We start from the raw sequence: 19,056 nt of genomic DNA, 5'->3' as shown, positions 1-19,056 counted from the left end.
GCCACATGAGGGCATGGTTTTCTGATTTCCTCACTGCCTTGTCCCCAGTGCCTAGAATACTACTTAGTGTCTTAAAGTTTCTCCATAAGTAGGTATTGAATGTGTGATTATTTGTGTGTGTTGGGAAGTATCAGTCTGATAATCCTGTAGAATCTCTCTTTCTCAATCTTTTCCAGAAACCACTTTGATATTGGTCACCAAGAATGACTTTTCAAGTATAAATATCCCATGAGAGGGTTAGGGAAGCCACTTGTGACATTGGCAACTTTATCATCAGCTAAGATGCTTCTGACTATAAGAAACAAACACCTAACTGGCCCTACAAAAATAATTCAGTGTGTTCTCTGACACAACAGGTAAAGGCCGTGGGCGAGGCAGGTTCTGTCCATCATCCTCAGATAGCAAAGTGGCTGCAGCCGTTACAGTCATCACATCCAGACATGGCAGCATCCAGAGGCAGAAAGATGAGGAGCCTTCAGTTCCTTGGGCTCCTGTTTAAGAACAAGGAAACCTTTTCTCATGCATCAATTGTATAAATCCCCCATTAGCAAAGGGAATGAGACCACTGTGATAGGTTTGGATCTGTGTTAATTTGCTCAGGCTACGTTTTAATCCCTTCTGACTGTTGTAACAAAATACCACAACTGAGTGACTGATAAGTAACAGGTATTTCCCACGGTTCTAAAGCTGGGAAGTGCAAGATCAAGATACCAACAGATTTGGTGTCTGGTGAAGGTCTGCTTCCTGGTTCGTAGATGGCTGCCTTTGCTATGCCTTCATGTGGCACAAGGGAGCTTTCTTGGGCCACTTTTATAAGGGAATTAATCCCATTTGTAAGAGCTCCACCCTCATGACCTGATCACCTCTTAATATCCTTGCCTTGGGAGTTGGGTGGTCATTCAGACCATAGTACGTTGCCCTAACAGACTGGATGGCTTAAACAAAAAAAAATATTTTCTCGGGGCACCTGGGTGGCTCAGTTGGTTGAGCATACAGCTTTGGCTTAGGTCATGATCTCTGGTTGGTGGGTTCGAGCCCCGCTTTGGGCTCCATGCTGACAGCTCAGAACCTGGAGCCTGCTTCAGATTCTGTGTCTCCCTCTCTCTCTGCCTCTCTGTTGCTCGCGCGCTCTCTCTCTCTCTCTCTCTCTCTCTCAAATAAACATTAAAAAAAATTTTTGTTAATGTGTGGAAAATTTATTTTCTCACAGTCCTGGAGGCTAGAAGTCCAAGATCAAAGTTCTGGCAGTGTTGGTTTTTCATGAGGCTTGCACTGCCTTCTCACTGTGTCCTCACATGGTTGTTTCTCTGTGCATGTGTGTTCCTGGTGTCTCTTCCTCTTAAAGAGACACCAGTCCTATTGGATTAGGGCCCCACACTTGGGACCTTATTTCTCATTATTACGTCTTTAAAAGCCCTACCTCTAAATGCAACCACGTTGGGCTTTAAGGCTTCAACATAAGAATTTGGAGGGGACCTAATTCAGTCCATAACAGCACCCAGCCTGATATTTGTGGTGCAGAGACAGAAACCTGAATGAAATCAGGGTTCTGGGGTACAGCCTGTATCTCCATCATCAGCTTTTACCTTAATTATTCAGGCAACACTAGGACACAAAGGGACACATCTGGAAGGGGTGCAGTTGCACTAAAGAAAACTGGGGGCCAGAATCCTACAAATCTCATTTCCACCACTTACTAGGAAGTGACTTAAAGTCAAAGTATCTGAGTTTGGACTTTCTCTTCTGTGAAGTGGGAATGACTTAGGCGGGCCTCCCAAGGATACTGTGAAGCATAAACAAGAAAAGGCAGCAGTGGTGCTTAGCTGGGAGCCTGGTGAGCACTCTTTCTCCTTAGTTCTACTGTTGACCTTGTCTGTGCCATTCAAAACCTTACCCAAACCACTGACCTAAAGGATACCTCTTCCATTGATTTTTTTTTTTTTTTTAAGAACAAGAGCTCTTTGATTAGAAGTACGTAATTGTCTTAAGATAGCTCTAAAGCCATTAACAGTATTCCAGTGAGTTAAACATTTACTTCCTTTTGGAGGAAATATATGCCTCAAAATTCGCTGGGAGGAAAAGTGATGAGGTTAGCCTTTGGTGCCAGGCTGCCTGGGTCACGTCTGGCCCGCGGTAGCTCCGTGTGTCACCTTGGTCCAAGCAGGCCACTCACTGTTACATGGCTCGGTCTCTCACCTGTGCAGTGGCAGAATAGAGAGCCTGCCTCCTGGCTGGTTGTGAGAGGGGGGATCATGAATGCGGAGTGCATCTCACCATGGACAGTGGGTGCTAGCAAATTCTCAGTGAAATGGGGAGGACCTGGAGGGGGACGGTGCATCACAGGAGAGGTGGGGAGTCAAGAAACTTCCATTCTTATTGGTGTCTAGGGTTCAGGAGACCCCTCACCATCCTGGGGTAATCTTGCACGTGTGATGGTAGCACTTGGGTCCTCTGGCAAAGGGGGAGGAGACCCAGGCTTCACCAAGTCAGGTGACTGGTCCAAGGCCCCATTGTTGGTAGTTGGTGAGACTGGATTTGAGCCCAAGTGTGCCTAATGCCCTAGGGCATCAGGGCCTGAGGTCTTACCCATGATGTTTAGTGCCATACAGTTGAACTCCTCCCTGCCCCTGACTCCCTATCTTCGCCAGACTCAGAGTTCTGGAAATGGGCATGTGGCTACATCTGTTTTAGAGTATTACTTTGGAGATGTCTTTGTGAGAAATGTCATTTCAGATTCTCCAAGTTCATGACTTTCATTATTATTTTTAATTAGGCCCTGCTAACTGAGATGATGGAGAGATGCAAGAAACTAGGAAACAAGTAAGTATTTTTAAATTCATAAAGCATGGTTTGGAAATGGAAGTCATTTGTTTTTGTTGTGTTTTGTTTTGGTTTGGTTTTTGAGCTTGGCATGCTCACGTGGGCAAGAGGGTCAGCAGAGCGCCAGGATGGCACAGAGGTCAGGAAACTGGAGTCTGATTGCCTTCCTGTGCCTGGCTCTACTCTTTCTCAGCTTTGTGAACTTGGGTCACTTGAGTTCTCTGCCTCAGTCTCCTCATCTGTAAAATGGGTTTCATAATAGTCTTTTCCCCATGGGGCTGTGGTAAGTGGAAGGGTTGAGATGAATTCCATCTTCCTCTCTTCCAGGCACAAGAGGTTTCCCCTCTCTTTTCCCTTCTGTGGTAGATGTCCCTAAGTCACGTGTCCCTAGGTCCCAGAACAGTGCTTTTTGTAAGAGATGGGGGTATATATTTGCAGCTTGGATCAATATTATTACTTGATGTTTAGTTTTATTAGTGCACCATGCTCATTTTGCATCTGTTTAAATGGATGTGATTGCTTGCTGTCCGTCAATCCAGCTAGCCGATTCAACATTTATTGAGTTCCAAATAAGTACAGAACACTGTGTTAGTCTCTAGAGGTTGCCTTTTTACTCCAGCCTTTTAAAATTCTTTTCCAGCCTTACCTTTAAAGAGCTTTCATTCATCCTTCCCAGCAACATATGTGCTTAAAATTAAAGCACCTTTCATTAAGAGGAAGTTCTTCTGACATGGGGCACTTGGGTCTTGCAGCGCCTTGCTGTTGAATTCCGTGATGTCCGCTTTCCGGGCCGAGTTCATCGCCACGAGGTCCATGGATTTCATTGGCATGATTAAAGAGTGTGATGAGTCGGGTTTCCCCAAGGTAGGCTCTTGACCAGATGCTCAGTGGGAGAACAGATAGGCACTGTAGGCACTGTTTACCCGACAGCTCTCGAGGGAGAGGGTCCTTTGTGGGGGTTCTTGGGCCAACAGAGAAAACAGGCATTGTTTCCGAAGAACATGCTGGAAGGTGAGTTAGTGACTGGGATTGTTATACACATGTAAGTTGCTGCCAGTGTCTATTGAACTAAGTCTATTGAATTAGCTCGCTGTGAAGTATTTAGGAAAGGCTTGGGCTTCCATCTTTTAAAAATGTATTTTCACTCATGATTTATAAAAAGCTCTGTCCACAAGAACGTTGTGTCTCATGAATCAGAGCAGTGCACAGAGCCAGCTCTTTGTTTTGAGTGTCTCTAACTTGCATGTAAGGCTGCGGTAGAACTTCAGGAAGATGTTGGAAGATTAGCCATGAGACGAGCTAAGGGTTACAGCCTTTTCCTCTAAGCCTCAAGGTGCTCTGATTTAAAATCTCCAGTATTGCAATGGTTTGCTATTCTTTTTTTTTTTTTTTTTTTTTTTTAAGCATCTTCTTTTTCGCTCACTGGGGTTAAACTTAGCCTTGGCTGACCCTCCTGAGGGTGATCGACTCCAGATTCTCAATGAAGCTTGGAAAGTTATCACTAAGTTGAAGAATCCACAGGTGGGTGACCATTCAGACCTCAGATAGACTGCCTTTTGTCCAAGTCTGGCAGTAAATTCTTGGTTTAAAAAAAAAAAAAGATATTTTCACTAATCCTATGTCTGGGTTTTTATTTTGTTTTAAGAAATAATACTATTAAAAAAATTTTTTTTTAATGTTTATTTACTTGGAGAGAGACAGACCGTGAGCTGAGGGGGTGGGGGGGAGGGGGCAGAGAGAGAGGGAGACACAGAATCTGAAGCAGGTTCCAGGCTCTGAGCTGTCATCACAGAGCCTGACATGGGGCTTGAACCGACGAACCATGAGATCATGACCTGAGCCAAAGTCAGACCCTTAACCGACTGAGCCACACAGGTGCCCCAAGAAATGATACTATTTTAAATTATTTTTGTTAACCTATAGTGGAGAATTGATAACTCTAAAGATATATTTCTTTGATTTTTCTATCCTAATTATGTCTAATTCTTTAGGCTTCAAGATGTAGTAAAAGTGTAAAGTGAGAAAACATATTTGAAACTTTGAAAGACCTCTGCTCTGACTTAGCAAACAGCATCCAAATGCAGCTGTCTATAGTATTTGGATTTGAAAATATCAACTGAGTAGGATATTCTTAAATGGAAGCTCAGCAGTCAAACGTATAATTAGCAAAAGGGAATTCTAATTGTTGCCCCTTGGACGGAGGTGTGGAAAGATGGATCCACTGCTGTTAGGTGCTGGAACAGTGTGCAGCGATGGCCATAGTCTGGTAGAGTTTGGGTTTCACGTCTCACCGTCCTCATGGGCGACACATCAGCAAGTTACGTGGCCGCCACTGGGTAAATGGCCCTGCCTGTCTTCGGCTGAAGGACCAGCTGGTCAGACTTCACCACCCTTCAAACCATTCCTCTCCTGCCAGCAGCATATCTCAGCTTGGCTGCTTTAATGGCACCACAGACCAGGTGGCTTGCAAACAACAGAAATTGATTTCTTGCCCTTGTGGAGTCTACAAGTCTGGAATTGGGGGGACACCGTGGTTGGATTCCGGTGAAGGCCCTCTTCCGGATTGCCGACTGCCAGCTTCTCCTCCTCCCTAGGTGGAGAGGGAGTGAAGGGGAGAGGGTGTTCTGGGGTCCCTTTTATCAGGACATTAATCCTATTCATCAGGGTTCAACCCTCATGACCTCATCACCTCCCAAAGGCCCCACTCCTAATGCTGTCACATTGCGGGGCTACGATTCTCAACATATGCGTTTTGGACACAAACATGTAGACTGAAACGCAGCAAATAATTGAATGTGGGTGTGTAGCATTTGACAGTCATTTACCAAGAAGGAAATATTAGAGTTCAGTTATAACCTCCTTGCCAGTCACCGCATTTACAGTAGTGTGTTGAGAATACTGATCTAACTTAGAAAAATTAGAAGCTTGTTTACAAAATCACATACCTATGTTAAGTTGAACAAAACCCTCACTAAACTTCAGCTGTTGAAATTCTGTTTAACCCGAGTGGCTAACTAAAAAGCTTCTTTAGGATGTGGAAGTCCAAAGTCTCTGGGCCTGTGGGGTCTGTCCCTGAGTGCTTCAAAGCACCCTTGCATCAAAAGCCCATGTTAATGGTTTCCTTCAGTCTATAGCTTCACATGGCCTCATTAAGTTCACCTTCTCAGCTGGCTTTTCTTGTGTGAATGACATAAGTGTTTTCTTTCCTCCCATTTTCTCTTTTTTTTCTTCTCCTTAAAGTGTCAGAGCAGAAGAGATACACTTGCAGACTGTATTTTTCCTCGAGCATTTTTTTTTTTCACATGAGTGTTTTCCAGGGAAGGCAGCTCTATTTAGCTGTTAACTGCCATTTCCATGACCATCCCGGTGTCTCTCCGTGGGTCCCCCACCCCCACTTGAATCTAACACAGAATTTCCTACCTAAAATCTTCAGTGCTTTCTTAACCTTTTTACGACCTGTACATCACCTCTCTATCAGAAAAAGAGTTTATGTTTTTTGTTTTTTAATTTTTTTTTAACATTTATTTATTTTTGAGACAGAGAGAGACAGAGCATGAACGGGGGAGGGGCAGAGAGAGAGGGAGACACAGAATCTGAAGCAGGCTCCAGGCTCTGAGCCATCGGCCCAGAGCCTGACGTGGGGCTCGAACTCATGGACCGCGAGATCGTGACCTGAGCTGAAGTCGGACGCTTAACCGACTGAGCCACCCAGGCGCCCCAGAGTTTATGTTTTAACGGCAGGATGTCTGTTTTTTTTTCTCAGAACCTGCAAAAATCACATTTAAGCAAAGCTCTTCAACCAGATCCACGGTCAGTGTCTCTTTTGAGGTGTGGCCAGGACTCCTGACTTTGATCTCCGCTGCCCTTCAGTTTTTCCCAGATTTCTATTTTGGCCCAAGTAGTTATTCAGAAATGGAAGTCTAGTTAGTTTCCAGCAACTCCTGTGTTTCTATATAACTTTTGCTTCTTAGGGTAAGATAGATCAGTGGGCTAGACTTTTCTGTAGATGAGCCAACAAGTCTTGGAATTCCTATCACTTGTCATCTCGAGTGATGATCAGAACCCTTGAAGGGATCTGCATGTGATGAGCTTTCACTCTAGGGTTAGCCATGGTGTTCCTGTTGTAGACACATCTTTACTTTTTCTCTGTAGGACTACGTTAACTGTGCCGAGGTATGGGTGGAGTACACCTGCAAGCATTTCACGGTATGTGCGGCTGTGGGATCGTTTTGGGAAGAATTATGGGTTTTTTTGTTTTTTTGATATCTTTTAATGTTGGTTTGTTTTTGAGAGAGAGAGAGTGTGAGCAGGGGGAGGGGCAGAGAGAGAGGGAGACACAGAATCCGAAGCAGGCTCCAGGCTCTGAGCTGCCAGCACAGAGCCCGATGTGGGGCTCAAACTCACCAACTGTGAGATCATAACCTGAGCTGAGGTCTGATGCTTAACCTACGGAGCCACCCAAGTGCCCTTGGAAGAATTATGTTTTTATTCGTGTTTATAATAATGAATAAGGCTAGAATAGGCATTTAGGCATTTTACAGTGGTAATCGTCCTTAATTTATAAAAATAGCATCCTTTTATACTATAGTGTGGTGGAGGGTTGCTATGCGTACTGTCACAAAAGTGTCATGCTCACGTGCAAATTGGGGAAATACTCCATTACCAAGGGAAGCAGTTTTTCCCCCATAGGATCCCTTAGATGCTTACATTCTAAAGTGCATTGGGACTCTTCCTGGGGGTCCAGGAAGTAGCATTTCTCAAACATATTTGACTTACGTGTAATTTTTTTCTAAGCAGAGGGACTTCTTTCCCTGTGCCCAGACCAGAACCTCAGTCTGGGAAATACTGTGTGTGTCAGAGAGCAGACCTTAGAAGCAGGCAGGACTGGGTTCACATCCTATTGCCAAAATGCTTATTTTCATCAACTGTTAAAAACTGAATTCAGGCATTCATGCCAAAAAATGCATGTATTTGTGAATCTGCTACCTAATGAATCTTCAGAAAGTATATCCGCGTGATCGTGGTCCATATCAAGGAGTAAGGAATAAGCCCCCAAGCTCCCTGGACTCTGCTCCTAGTCACAGCCCCCAGCCTTTGGGGGCCACCATCCTGCCCTCTAACTTGACAAATTGGTTTTGGCCTCGTTTTAAACATTATATAAGGCTGGTCTGTTGATTTTGTTTATTTTGTCCAATTTTTGTTTTATCCTTATTTTGGAAATTTCAAACATATGATTTCCCTTATAATCCTCACCCAGAAACGACCAACTCGTGACAAATCTTGTTTCATTTATATCCTTATCCCTGGATTATTCTGAAGAAAATCTCAAACATTGTGTTTTCATCTGTCAGTTTTCAGCACATGTGTGTTAAATATAAGATTCCCTTAATCTTATCCCAACAAAAAAAATTAGTAATTAATAAAAAATTAAAATCATTCAATGTTCAGATTTCCCCAGTTGTATTTTTTTTAATTGTTCAGTCAGGATTAAAATAAGGCCCATACATGGCAATAGACTCCTAAGAGTTCTTTTAAATTACAAATTCTCTCTCTTTTCCCCTCCTCCTTCCCTTTCCCTTTTATCCTCCGCCTGTGATTCATTTGTGGAAGAATTTGGGTCTTTTGTCCCGTAGAGTTTCCCCATCTGGTCTGGCTAGTTGTGTCTTGTGGTGGTGTCCACTGTGTTCTTCTGCTGTCTATTTCCTGTCAGTGGGCAGTTAGTTCTAGAAACTTAATCAGCTTCAGATTCGATTTTTTTTTGGCCCTGCGGGTGCTGGTTTGCTACTTCTCCTGGGAGGCTCATGGTGGCTGGTTGCCTCCCTGTATCGTGGGCAGCCGCCGAAGCTCGTTGCATCTCATAGTTTCTTAGGAGCTGCAAATTGGTGATCCTTGGAATTATTAGCAGCTTTTCTTTGTTTATTAGCTGCGATACTTGTAGAAAGACGACCTCCTCATGTCAGGTATTTGGTTACCCTGAAGTGCAAGTTTGTACAGAAAAAGGCAGGATTGATGCAGCTTTTTCTCCTCTGCTAGTTGTAGGATAAGGATTTGATTCCTCAGCATCCTCAAAGGTGACCAGTGAGTAGTTGTTGGTATCTTTCATGGATTTAAATATACTTGAGTTACATTATTCTTGCTGTTGCTCATTTGTCCCCTTTGCCCAGTGGGTGTGTCATCAAGTGGCTCCCGAGTCCTTCTGACATGCTCTCCATAGTCTTTGATGCCCTTCTCACTTTCTGTTATAAGATGTTCCAGCTGCCCTGGCATATTTCTAATCCCAGTTTCAGAATCACCACTAAGCTAAATTACTTAACTTGTCTGAGCCTCCACTTCCTCATCTGTGAAATGGGGATAATCCCGTTCATGCCAAGGAGATGAATGAGCATTAAGTGAGAGAGTAAATATAACGGCAGCTCTTTAGATGACAGATATGTGTGATACAAATACCTTAAGTAACAAATACCAAGCACTTTACCTGTGAGCTGTGCAGCCTCATAGAGACCTTGCCAGGAGGCTTCACTGTTCCACGGGTCAGTGTACCTTTTCTGTGGAGAGGCAGATAGTAAATATTTGATGCTTTGTAGCTCATACAATCTCTGTCACAAGTATCCAACTCTGTCATTGTATGTGAAAGCAGCCACAGACAATAAGAGTGAGCACAGCCGTGTTCCAATAAACTTTGTGCACACTGAAATTTGAGTCTCATAATTTGGGTCATGAAATGTTCTTTTGTTTGAATGTAAAAATCACTTTCAGTTCGTGGGCTGTACAAAAATAGGCACAGGGCTGAATTTGGGCTGTGGTTGGCCGACCCCTGATAGAGATGACAAGAGTGAAGTGAGCATCAAGGTCGCTCAGCTCGGAGGGGCTGACTCTGTGCACTTCCCACAATGCCTTGGTGCTCCTGCCAGTGCCTGGGGAACAGCCTGGACAGGCAGGCAGAAAGTGGCACGGCTGATTTTACCAGCATCCAGGGAAAGCTGTAACACCCCAGAACCTTTGAGAACAACGTTTTAGTCCTGACCTGGTGCAGAAGTAGTTCCCTTCAGGGCTGTGATACAGGTGGAATTTCTTCCCTTATACTATTTCCTGCAGAATATTTGAAACTATTTCCTGGAAGGTATGTGATATATTCTGAAGTTATTTGTCCTTGCCACCAGAAAAACAGCGACTGCCTTTCAGTGTCTAACACAGGTTTGTTTTCCCTTCTTAGAAACGAGAGGTGAATACCGTTTTGGCTGATGTCATCAAGCACATGACTCCAGATCGTGCATTTGAAGACTCCTACCCTCAGGTAACGGATTTGCTTCTGTCATCTCCACACTGTTAGAAATTTTATTCTGTTGAATCAAATAGGCATGTTGCATGGGTCAGGCTGTAAAGTCAGATAATCTTTTGTTCGAATCCTAGCTCCGCCGTATCCTCGCCATGCTCACTTTACTCAGTTACTTAACCTTGTGCCTCAGTTTCCTTACCTATAAAATGGGAATAATAGTCCTACACTCAGAATGGTTGTGAGGATTAGGTGAGATGTCATATGGGATCCTCTGGCACATTTGCTTGGCACCAGTAAATAAAGGGCCTGTGTTTTCCAGTTAAACTAACTTTTTATTTGGAAATAAGGTCCAGCTTCTTGGAAAATTGGAAGAATAGCTCGAGAACTCCCATTACTCTTTACTGAGATTCACCAGCTGTGAACATTTTCCGTGTTTGCTTTATCATTATCTTGTGTACACACGCACGCACATCAATATGTGTTTACATTTTTTCCGACTCCTTTGCCTCTGAAGAATTCAGTGAGTGTTTCCTAAGAAGAAGGACATTCTCCGTGTAACCACAGTTTGGGAATCGACTTCAGGGAATTTGACACTTACATTTTCCTCTTGCCTACTCCACAGTCCATACTGTAGTTTTGTCAGCGGACTCAATAAAGTCCTTGATATCAGGTATTTTCCCCCCTCCAATACAGAGTCCAGTGAAGCTTCATTTAAAGTAACTTTTGACCTAATTAATAATTGATTTTGTATTTAATAATGTGATGTTCTGGCATTTATTGCCTGTGATCAATTTCTAGCTTAACTTAATACAAGAAAATTAATTACATGTGTTTGTGAGAAGTTTAGAATTCTCTCTAACATTTTGGTAAGAATGTTTTCACCATTTGCAGATTAAAATAGTTCATCATTAGAATTTACTGAGTAGGCACTGACTACCTGACATTTTTCTAGGTGTGATGAAAACAATATATAGTTGCGCACAACAGGCCCTTGGTAAGCATCATTGAGTGAATAAAGCATGTGAGGGCAAAGTTCGTATCCCTTGTGGGTCATCAGGATCTTGGGCGCAGATGAAGACTGAGTTGCATTAGAATTTTTGTTGAGGAGCATTTGGTAAGACTTTGATCCTAGGGACCCATTTAATTGAAGACTTTAACACAGTAATTTTACTATAGTCCATTCCTAAGAGAGAGGTATAATTACACTGTACAACTCTGTCATATCTAGAAGCAACGTGTAAAAGGTACCCCAAGGATCAGCCTGCACTCGGGACAGCCGCCCATATGAGTTGTGAGCCCCTTGTCTTAAGTGATTTAAAGAAATGATTTAAACAGCGGTGTTTTGAGTATAAACACAAGTACTTGTCAGTGAATTCTCTCTTCTTGACAGTAGCCAAGGGCAAGGATTTATATTTTCCTTAGAAAAAGCACCTCTGTGGTTCTCCCTGTCAGCAGGACTGGGTACATCTCAGGGTGAGGGCTGGTGGACATCGGTACCTGGGTATTTGGGTCTGACCTTACGGACTGTGCACCATCCCGGGGTAGTGAGTGACATGGCCTTTGACTCCACCGGCAAACTCAGTTCATTGCCTCTCCACAGGAGTAGTCAGTAAATACAAGGTCATGATGGGCTAGAACAGGGGTCTGTAAACTGACCCATCAGCCACATGTAGCCCATCAGTTGTTTTTGTGAATAAAGTTTTATTGGAACCAGCCACACCCACTCGTTCACATGTTCTCTGGGGCTGCGTTTGAGCTTCCATAGCTGAGCTGAGCAGTTGTGATGACTCTGTGGCCCTTTGAAAAAGAAGTTTGCATATTCATAGCTGCCTTGAATGGAGAGCTTCCCGAAGATACACACGACACTGCTCTAAGGCTCTTACGTGAACTGTCCCATTAATCCTCACGGTGAGCAAGACACTGCTTTGCTCTCCATCTTACAGAAGACGATGATGAGTCTGAGCAGTGGCTTCCGCAAGACTGCAGACTAATACAGGGCCTAACCCACCCTAATAATTCCCCTTTCCTGAGTGATCCAGGTTTCCCTTATTGTGCTTGTAATTTCAAATAATGAAAGAAGGTTGCCTTTTAAAAATATCTAAGTTCTGGGGTGCCTGGGTGGCTCAGTCGGTTAAGCGTCTAACTTTGGGTCAGGTCATGATCTCACGGTTCGTGAGTTCGAGCCCCCACGTCGGGCTGTGTGCTGACAGCTCAGAGCCTGGAATCTGCTTCGGATTCTGTGTCTCCCTCTCTCTCTGCCCCTCCCCTGCTCACACTCTATCTCTCTCTCACAAATAAATAAACACTTAAAAATTAAAAATAAAACTAAAAATACCCAAGTTCTATTAAATAAAATGTGTTTTCTGTGTGATTTTGTAGCTTCAGTCGATAATTAAGAAAGTGATCGCCCACTTCCATGATTTCTCCGTTCTCTTCTCAGTGGTAAGTAACGTGCCTTAATTACCTTTGGAAATCTGTTTCTGAGTCAGAGGTGTCCCGGGCCAAAAGAAATACTTAATGGTTCCTTTTATAAAGTAGTTAGGTCTAAACAACCTCAGTATTTATGGCATAACAACCTAATCAGCGTCTGAAAAATTAGTACACAGACTGAAAGAAAAATATCATCTGTATTTCTTTCATGACTCACTAATGGGATGTGTGCCTGTCTTGAGCACCACACAGCCTCTCAAACATTGGAGTCAGACTGGACATTCTCTTCCTCCTCTCCTCTTCCACATTGATTTTCATAGGTGACCTTATGTCACACGTGCAGTCTAACATCGAAACTATGAAATGGTGTTGAAATAATAGTTGTCTCAGTGTCTGACAGAATTGAGATTTTTCTGTTTCCTTCAAACTTTCAAATATCCTATGATGCCCCTTCAAGTTGGCTCTGGTGCCCTGGGCGAGTACAAACCTAGGGGATCCGCTTCCCTTCCACTCCCCCCTCTTCTGGCTCCATTCATGTGCACTCACAGGAGTGTGTGTGTTTTTAATTAAAAATAGAACTTGTTATTTTTTGGACATTTGCCATATTCTTCAAGCACCGTGCTGGACCTTGGCATGCATTGTCTCGTACCGTTTTCACAGCACTGCTGGAAGTAGGAGCACTTAGGATTCCCACTTTACAGATGGGAAAACGGATGCTGGAGGAGGTGGGGTAATGTGAGTGAGGTTGCACAGTTAGTAAATGCACAGTCGGGATGTGGAGGTCACTCTGAATAACTGACTCTTCTTTCTCTGGTCAGTACAATTGTAAAAAAGACTGAAGCCCACCTTGTGTTTTCTGGAAAAGTCCATGGTCCTCTAAAGATTGCCAGATGGTTCCCAAAATGTTAACTGTCCCAGCCCTGACCCCTGGGAACATGTAAGTGGTTTTAATAGTACTGGGCCCTCTCCCTGCTTTCAGGGGAGTCCTCTTCTGAGCTGCCTTAGAGAGATGAACAACTCTTTCTCTGCTTTGACCTTCGAGGAAAATGTGACCCGCAAATTCCTTCCAGTAACTTGCGTAAATTGCATGTAGAGTGCTTTTTTTTTTTTTTATTTTTAGGAAAAATTTCTGCCATTTCTGGACATGTTCCAAAAAGAGAGTGTGCGGGTGGAGGTTTGCAAATGCATCATGGAAGTTTTTATCAAGTAAGTGTAACACGGCATAACCGGGAGCTGGGATTCCCGATGACCTTGTGAAACCTGTTGATAAGAAATTGGTTTGTGTACTTTTGAAGCCTAATGATATGGATGTATTTAACATCCAAAATAACATTGAAGGGACAACCACATAAAAGGAACAGTCATGATAGAAGTTTGTAATTGGTGCTTAAGAAGACAGACTAGTAAGTATTAGCTGGAGCCCAGCCATCACCTACGTTGTACTCTGATATGCATTTTGGAAGGAGCATTCTGTTAATGAACTCCTTACGGAGTAACATTTTAAAAGATAAAAATAAAGTCATACTCATCAAGGTCTCAGGACTAGAGAGCTTTCCATCTTCAATGTTTAGATTTGTGATCAGTTTTCCTATTTAGTTGCTTTCCTTTTGTTGACTAAATCTGTGTTTCCCCAAACTGCCATATTGCTGGTGGAACATAAAATTATTTTAGGTGGCACATGGAGGAGAGATTTTGGTTTTGATTTTAAAAGTTGTAAATTTAGGGGTACCTGGGTGGCTCAGTTTTGGTTAAGCATCCGACTCTTGACTTGAACTCAGGTCATAATCTCGGAGTTCGTGAGTTTGAGCCCCTCTTCAGGCGCCACACTGACAGTGCTTGGGATTTTCTCACTCTCTCCCTCTCTCTGCCCCTCCCCTGCTCATTCTCTCTCTCTCTCTCTCTCTCTCTCTCTCTCTTTCTCTCTCAAAATAAATAAACTTAAAAAAATACATAAAGATTGTATATTTAATTTAAGGTATATTAGATAATATAATTAGTTTAATTGGTGTTTTCATGTATTCTGTTAGGACAAGGTTAAATTTAAAAAGTTAAAGTTGCTCTAAAGATTAATATATAGATATGGCAAAATAAAATGTATTAAGATGGTACCTAAAGAACCTCAGTTTGGAAAACGGAGTTAGATGTTGCTTGAATAATGTATGTTTTAAGCTTTCCTTATGTTGTCTTCCTAAAAGATTAATTCCATATGCTTGGAACAAATATACCTACTTTCCCCACATAAGGACTTGTTATAAGACCTTGTCCTTCTATATTATTTGAAAAGCCAAATTAATAATTTTGCCTGGCACTCAACACAGTTATAGACAGGTTGTAGACTGCTTTAGAGGGTTCAAGAAATGTAGTAAAAAAACAAACAGGTTTGCCCTTTGCCTGGCTTAGGAATTGCAGCAGTTTTGTAGGATTTACCATAATTTTAGGAGAAGGTAGAATATGTGTAAAAAGCAAACTTGTTATTGAAAGAAGAGTTAAGAGAAAAACAGCATATTGCCCATTACATGTTCAGTGCCAGCTGGGTAATTTGCTGTTTCTCAGATATGTGCAGATGAGAAATTCATCCATATTTTCATTGCTGTGGGTGGACATCGCTTTTACCATTGTCTTTAAATGTCTTGTAGGCATCAGCAGGAGCCCACAAAGGACCCCGTCATTCTGAACGCCCTTTTGCACGTTTGCAAGACCATGCATGACTCTGTGAAGTAAGCCACGCTAAAGGCTGAAACATAACATGGATTGGGTCTTAATACCACGTAAATAGTACATTGGGGAATTACTGCTTTAAGCTGCCACTGTGAATAATATCATTTTGTGGGGTCTATTAAAATTCTTGCTAATGAGGACATTCCAGCCCAGGAGAAGAGAGAGTGAGGGTAACCTTCCTGCAAACATGAGATGGCAGATGTTTTTACAAAGGGATTTCTGTTGAGAGAAAAAGACTGGTTTCATCCAAGTGAACTCAAACTCCATGTCTCCTGGAGACTTGAGAGCAGCAGATAGGGGAGTAATGAGTTCACTCATCCAGTAACCTAAGCTTCAGATTTCTCTCATTATTAGCCAGCTATTTGAAATTCAAATGAAATGGCATATATTCCTTACATGAAGGGCTCTAGTTGTTTGGCAGACTTGAGGCCCAGTCCTGTCCATCCATTGGCCTTACCTTTTGGGTCAAAGGCCAAATTATGACTCCTTTGCTTTCTAGTTGTTTTTTTCCTTACGTGTTTCCACTTGGTTGTGTTTGAAGCAGTTCCTGCTTATTTGTGGCTTAAATTTTAGTCCCCAAAGAATTTTTAAAGAACAGCAGCTTGATTCAGTGGAAAATGTTCTAAGAATTGAGAAAATAGTTTTGGAACTTAACCATCAACAAGATGAATTGTATTTCTTTTTTTTTTCTTCTGAATTTTGGAAACTTTGTTTTCATGGCTTTGTGTTTGCAACCTCAGGAAGAGTTATAAAAGTAAAAATATCAAGACTTTTCATAATAAATGGAACCAATGAACTTTTTAGTTGAGCAAAAATAGAAATAAAGGCACAAAACACGTCCAGAAAGGCACTCTTATTGGTAGGATCCTGGGTTTTAGCTTCAGTAACATGGCAAGTTTATTTCTCTCTTGCTAAAGGTGTGAGACCAGAAGGTTGGGGTAGGTAGGTCTGCTTTAGAGCACCAGCCAGGTCCCTGCTGTCTCATTGCTCTGCTATCCCTCGGGGATGTTGTCCTTGTCTTCCTGGGGGCAGCTGGCTTACCTCCACCATGGGCATGTATAGCCCATGGGCATTGATGGACAGTAGTTTTCTTTCTGGGAGGAAACTTGGAAGGCTCACCACCACTTGTGCTTCCATCCCATTGGCCAGAACTGTCATAATGGTCACACCCAGCTACAAAGGAGGCTGGGAAATGGGAATCTCAAAGAATGAAAGGGACATTGCTTTGTTAGCGGGTGGTAAGCAGTCTTTGCCAGTACTTTCCCCTAGAATGAACCAATACACAAGAAACTTGGCTCCTGTTTGCTGTAGGCTCTTAAGTTTTCTTTAAAAATAAACTTGGGGAACTGTTAAGAGGCCTTCACACGTGTAATGAAAACTAAGGACATGGCATTTTCTTATTTATATTAGTATTAATATTGCTATTAAATAGAGGTAGTTGCCATCTGTAATGTACTTTAAGATGCCTCCCCAGAGTGAGCTGGATTGATGGATGGAGAGGGAAGGGGATAGTTATGTGATAGAGCAGATACTGTAAAATGATAATTGTGGGATCTGGGTGCTGGATGTATGGATGTTTGCTGTAAATGTCTTTTGACTTTGCTGCATGTTTGAAATTTTTTACGACGAACTGTTGAACTAAACTCCTCTGAAATATAAAATTTGAAGTTGGACCTTGCTGTCCAAATTCCAAGGGAAAGAAAGTGAACGTTTCTTGGAAACACCGTCTTTGAGACAGATGAGAAACACACATTTAAATTATGTTCATTTAGATTATATATTTTCACCAAAAGAAACACAGCCTGTTGGGAGTTTTTTAAATCTAAAAAATGCACAATGTTCTTACCTGTTAAATTGTTTGCTTCTTCTGTATCCTTTAGAAACTTGCATTTATTACCTCGATGTTAATTATGTACAATTATTGATTTTAGTGCACTCACTCTTGAGGATGAGAAAAGAATGCTGGCATATTTGATTAATGGATTTATAAAAATGGTAAGTCTTGGGGAAAAAGTTGCAGTGCACTTGGAATGTGATGTAATTGTTTACTCTTACTCCGGGGAAAGCAGTTAACATTATGTTCCCTGGTGCTTTTCATTTTTATTAAGATAAGATGAAATTAGAAAACATCTTACATTAGCCAGCACTCCCCTGGGGGCACAGAGAGCCAAGACAAACTGGCTTAAGGAAAAAATAAAGGGGAGGGTGGGGTGGGGGACTTATTGGCTCATGTGACACGAAGTCCAGGAATGGAGCAGCTGGACACGGGTGTCTCTGTGGTGTCGTCAGGACCTGCCGTCTGTGTGTCTTTGGCCCATGGATCTGCTCTCGGGATGTCCTCCCAGGCAGCCTCACTCCCCTCAGGGGCTCTAGGTTTCCATTCCTTCCAGCGCTGCAGCCCAGCAGGAGGGGTTCCAGCAGAAGTCCTGGGACTGAGTCTCTAGATTGATTTGGGTCACTGGCTCATCCCTGCACGAATTGCTGCGGTGAGGGGGAATGAGCACACGGACTGGCCAGGCCCGGGAGACATGCATACGCCTGGGCAGCCCAAATCACGTGGACCGGGAGTGGGGACAAGGGGCTCCCTGAAGCCCCCGATGTGCTGCTCATCAGGTGATGGTAAAAAATGGTTTGGGCGGGGGATGGGTGTGGACACAATGCCAAGCACCTGCTCTCCCATTGTTTTAGTTACCTGTTGGTGCGTAACAACTCATCCCAAAACTTAGCAGCTTTAAATATTGGTGTTTTATTCATTCGTAACGATCCTGTGGGTTGAATGTGTGGCCAGGCTGCTCTGTGTAGCAGGATTGGGGCCACGGAGGATCCACACGGCCTTGCTCACTTGTATAGGGTCTTGCCGTTTGGGGCCTCATTTCTCATCCGTGTGGCCTCTTACTCTCTGCTCTTCTGCCATTGTCCAGCTGTCTCCGCTGAGCTCTCTTACGTGGTGCAGGCACAGAGGGAAGCCGCAGGCCTTTTAAGACCAAAGTTAAGAAATTGCACCGTGACCGGTGCTGCCTCCTGCTTTGTTCTCTTGGTCAGAGGGGTCACAGGGTTATTGCCTTGGAGGGGAGGGAAGAGTCCACGGGGACCCTGCAAAACCACAAGCCGTGTGGGAGCGATTGTTCAGCCTTCTTTGGGAATGACCCACCACACCACCCTAGCCAGAACCACCTTTGCTTTAATCCTGGGTGCGCAAAGCTAAAATACCAACTGCTGCCAGTATCCTCTTCTCATACGAATGTTAAGACAAAAGCTGACCAAGATGAAAATCACCAGATCCCTGTGAAAATAACCTTGAACATGTGACTGGTTCAACAAGAGGGTCAGTGCTAATTGTTCAACTGACTCTGTAGATAAAATCCATTTCGATGCAAAATCAGAATCAGCCTTCCAATTCCCATGTTAGGAAATGCACCTTTTACCAGGTGACTCTCCTTGCCCTTGACTTATATGCTGATCAGGTGGCATTTTAGCCTTTTATGGCTTTGTCTGAAAGCCACCAAGTTATAGTGGAGAATATGAGGAAATAAGATGTGAAACCTGATAGCTATAATGGAAATAGCAATGTTAAACCCCCTCTGGACAAAAATGATTGCTGTAACAGTAAAGTTTATCCTACTAACCAGCTGTTCATAAATTGGAAGAAATGGGGGGGAAGGGGATTTTTATTGATGGAGAAACTTCCATCTATGGCTCCAGCAGCCACCAGTAAGTTGCTGAGGTTGGATTCCCCATCAGGAGGCAGAAAGGTGTGGCTCTTATTAGGGAAAACCCTCTGACAAATGGTGCTCACTAACCAAATTGATGTT

The 19,056-nt window shown here is 43.1% G+C and overlaps 1 protein-coding gene across 2 annotated transcripts in view; it reads left to right on the top strand.

The window, feature by feature from the left end:
• VPS35L (VPS35 endosomal protein sorting factor like) overlaps positions 1 to 19,056 on the top strand; it is a 116,549-nt gene that overhangs the window by 59,347 nt on the left and 38,146 nt on the right. For both annotated transcript variants that reach the window (XM_047087276.1, XM_047087277.1), the window contains 9 exons: positions 2,774 to 2,820; positions 3,573 to 3,684; positions 4,225 to 4,341; positions 6,973 to 7,026; positions 10,034 to 10,114; positions 12,476 to 12,538; positions 13,647 to 13,732; positions 15,163 to 15,243; positions 17,176 to 17,239. In XM_047087276.1, coding sequence (XP_046943232.1) covers positions 2,774 to 2,820; positions 3,573 to 3,684; positions 4,225 to 4,341; positions 6,973 to 7,026; positions 10,034 to 10,114; positions 12,476 to 12,538; positions 13,647 to 13,732; positions 15,163 to 15,243; positions 17,176 to 17,239 — 705 coding nt within the window. The remainder of the gene's footprint in view (positions 1 to 2,773; positions 2,821 to 3,572; positions 3,685 to 4,224; positions 4,342 to 6,972; positions 7,027 to 10,033; positions 10,115 to 12,475; positions 12,539 to 13,646; positions 13,733 to 15,162; positions 15,244 to 17,175; positions 17,240 to 19,056) is intronic.

This window comes from Lynx rufus, unplaced genomic scaffold, assembly GCF_022079265.1.
Source record: "Lynx rufus isolate CCGP_SWC_20201006 ecotype Redwood Valley unplaced genomic scaffold, mLynRuf1.p SCAF_23, whole genome shotgun sequence".
In the NCBI taxonomy this organism is placed as follows: domain Eukaryota; kingdom Metazoa; phylum Chordata; class Mammalia; order Carnivora; family Felidae; genus Lynx; species Lynx rufus.
The sequence above is the reverse complement of the archived record's forward strand: the minus strand, read 5'-3'. Positions and strand labels throughout refer to the sequence as shown.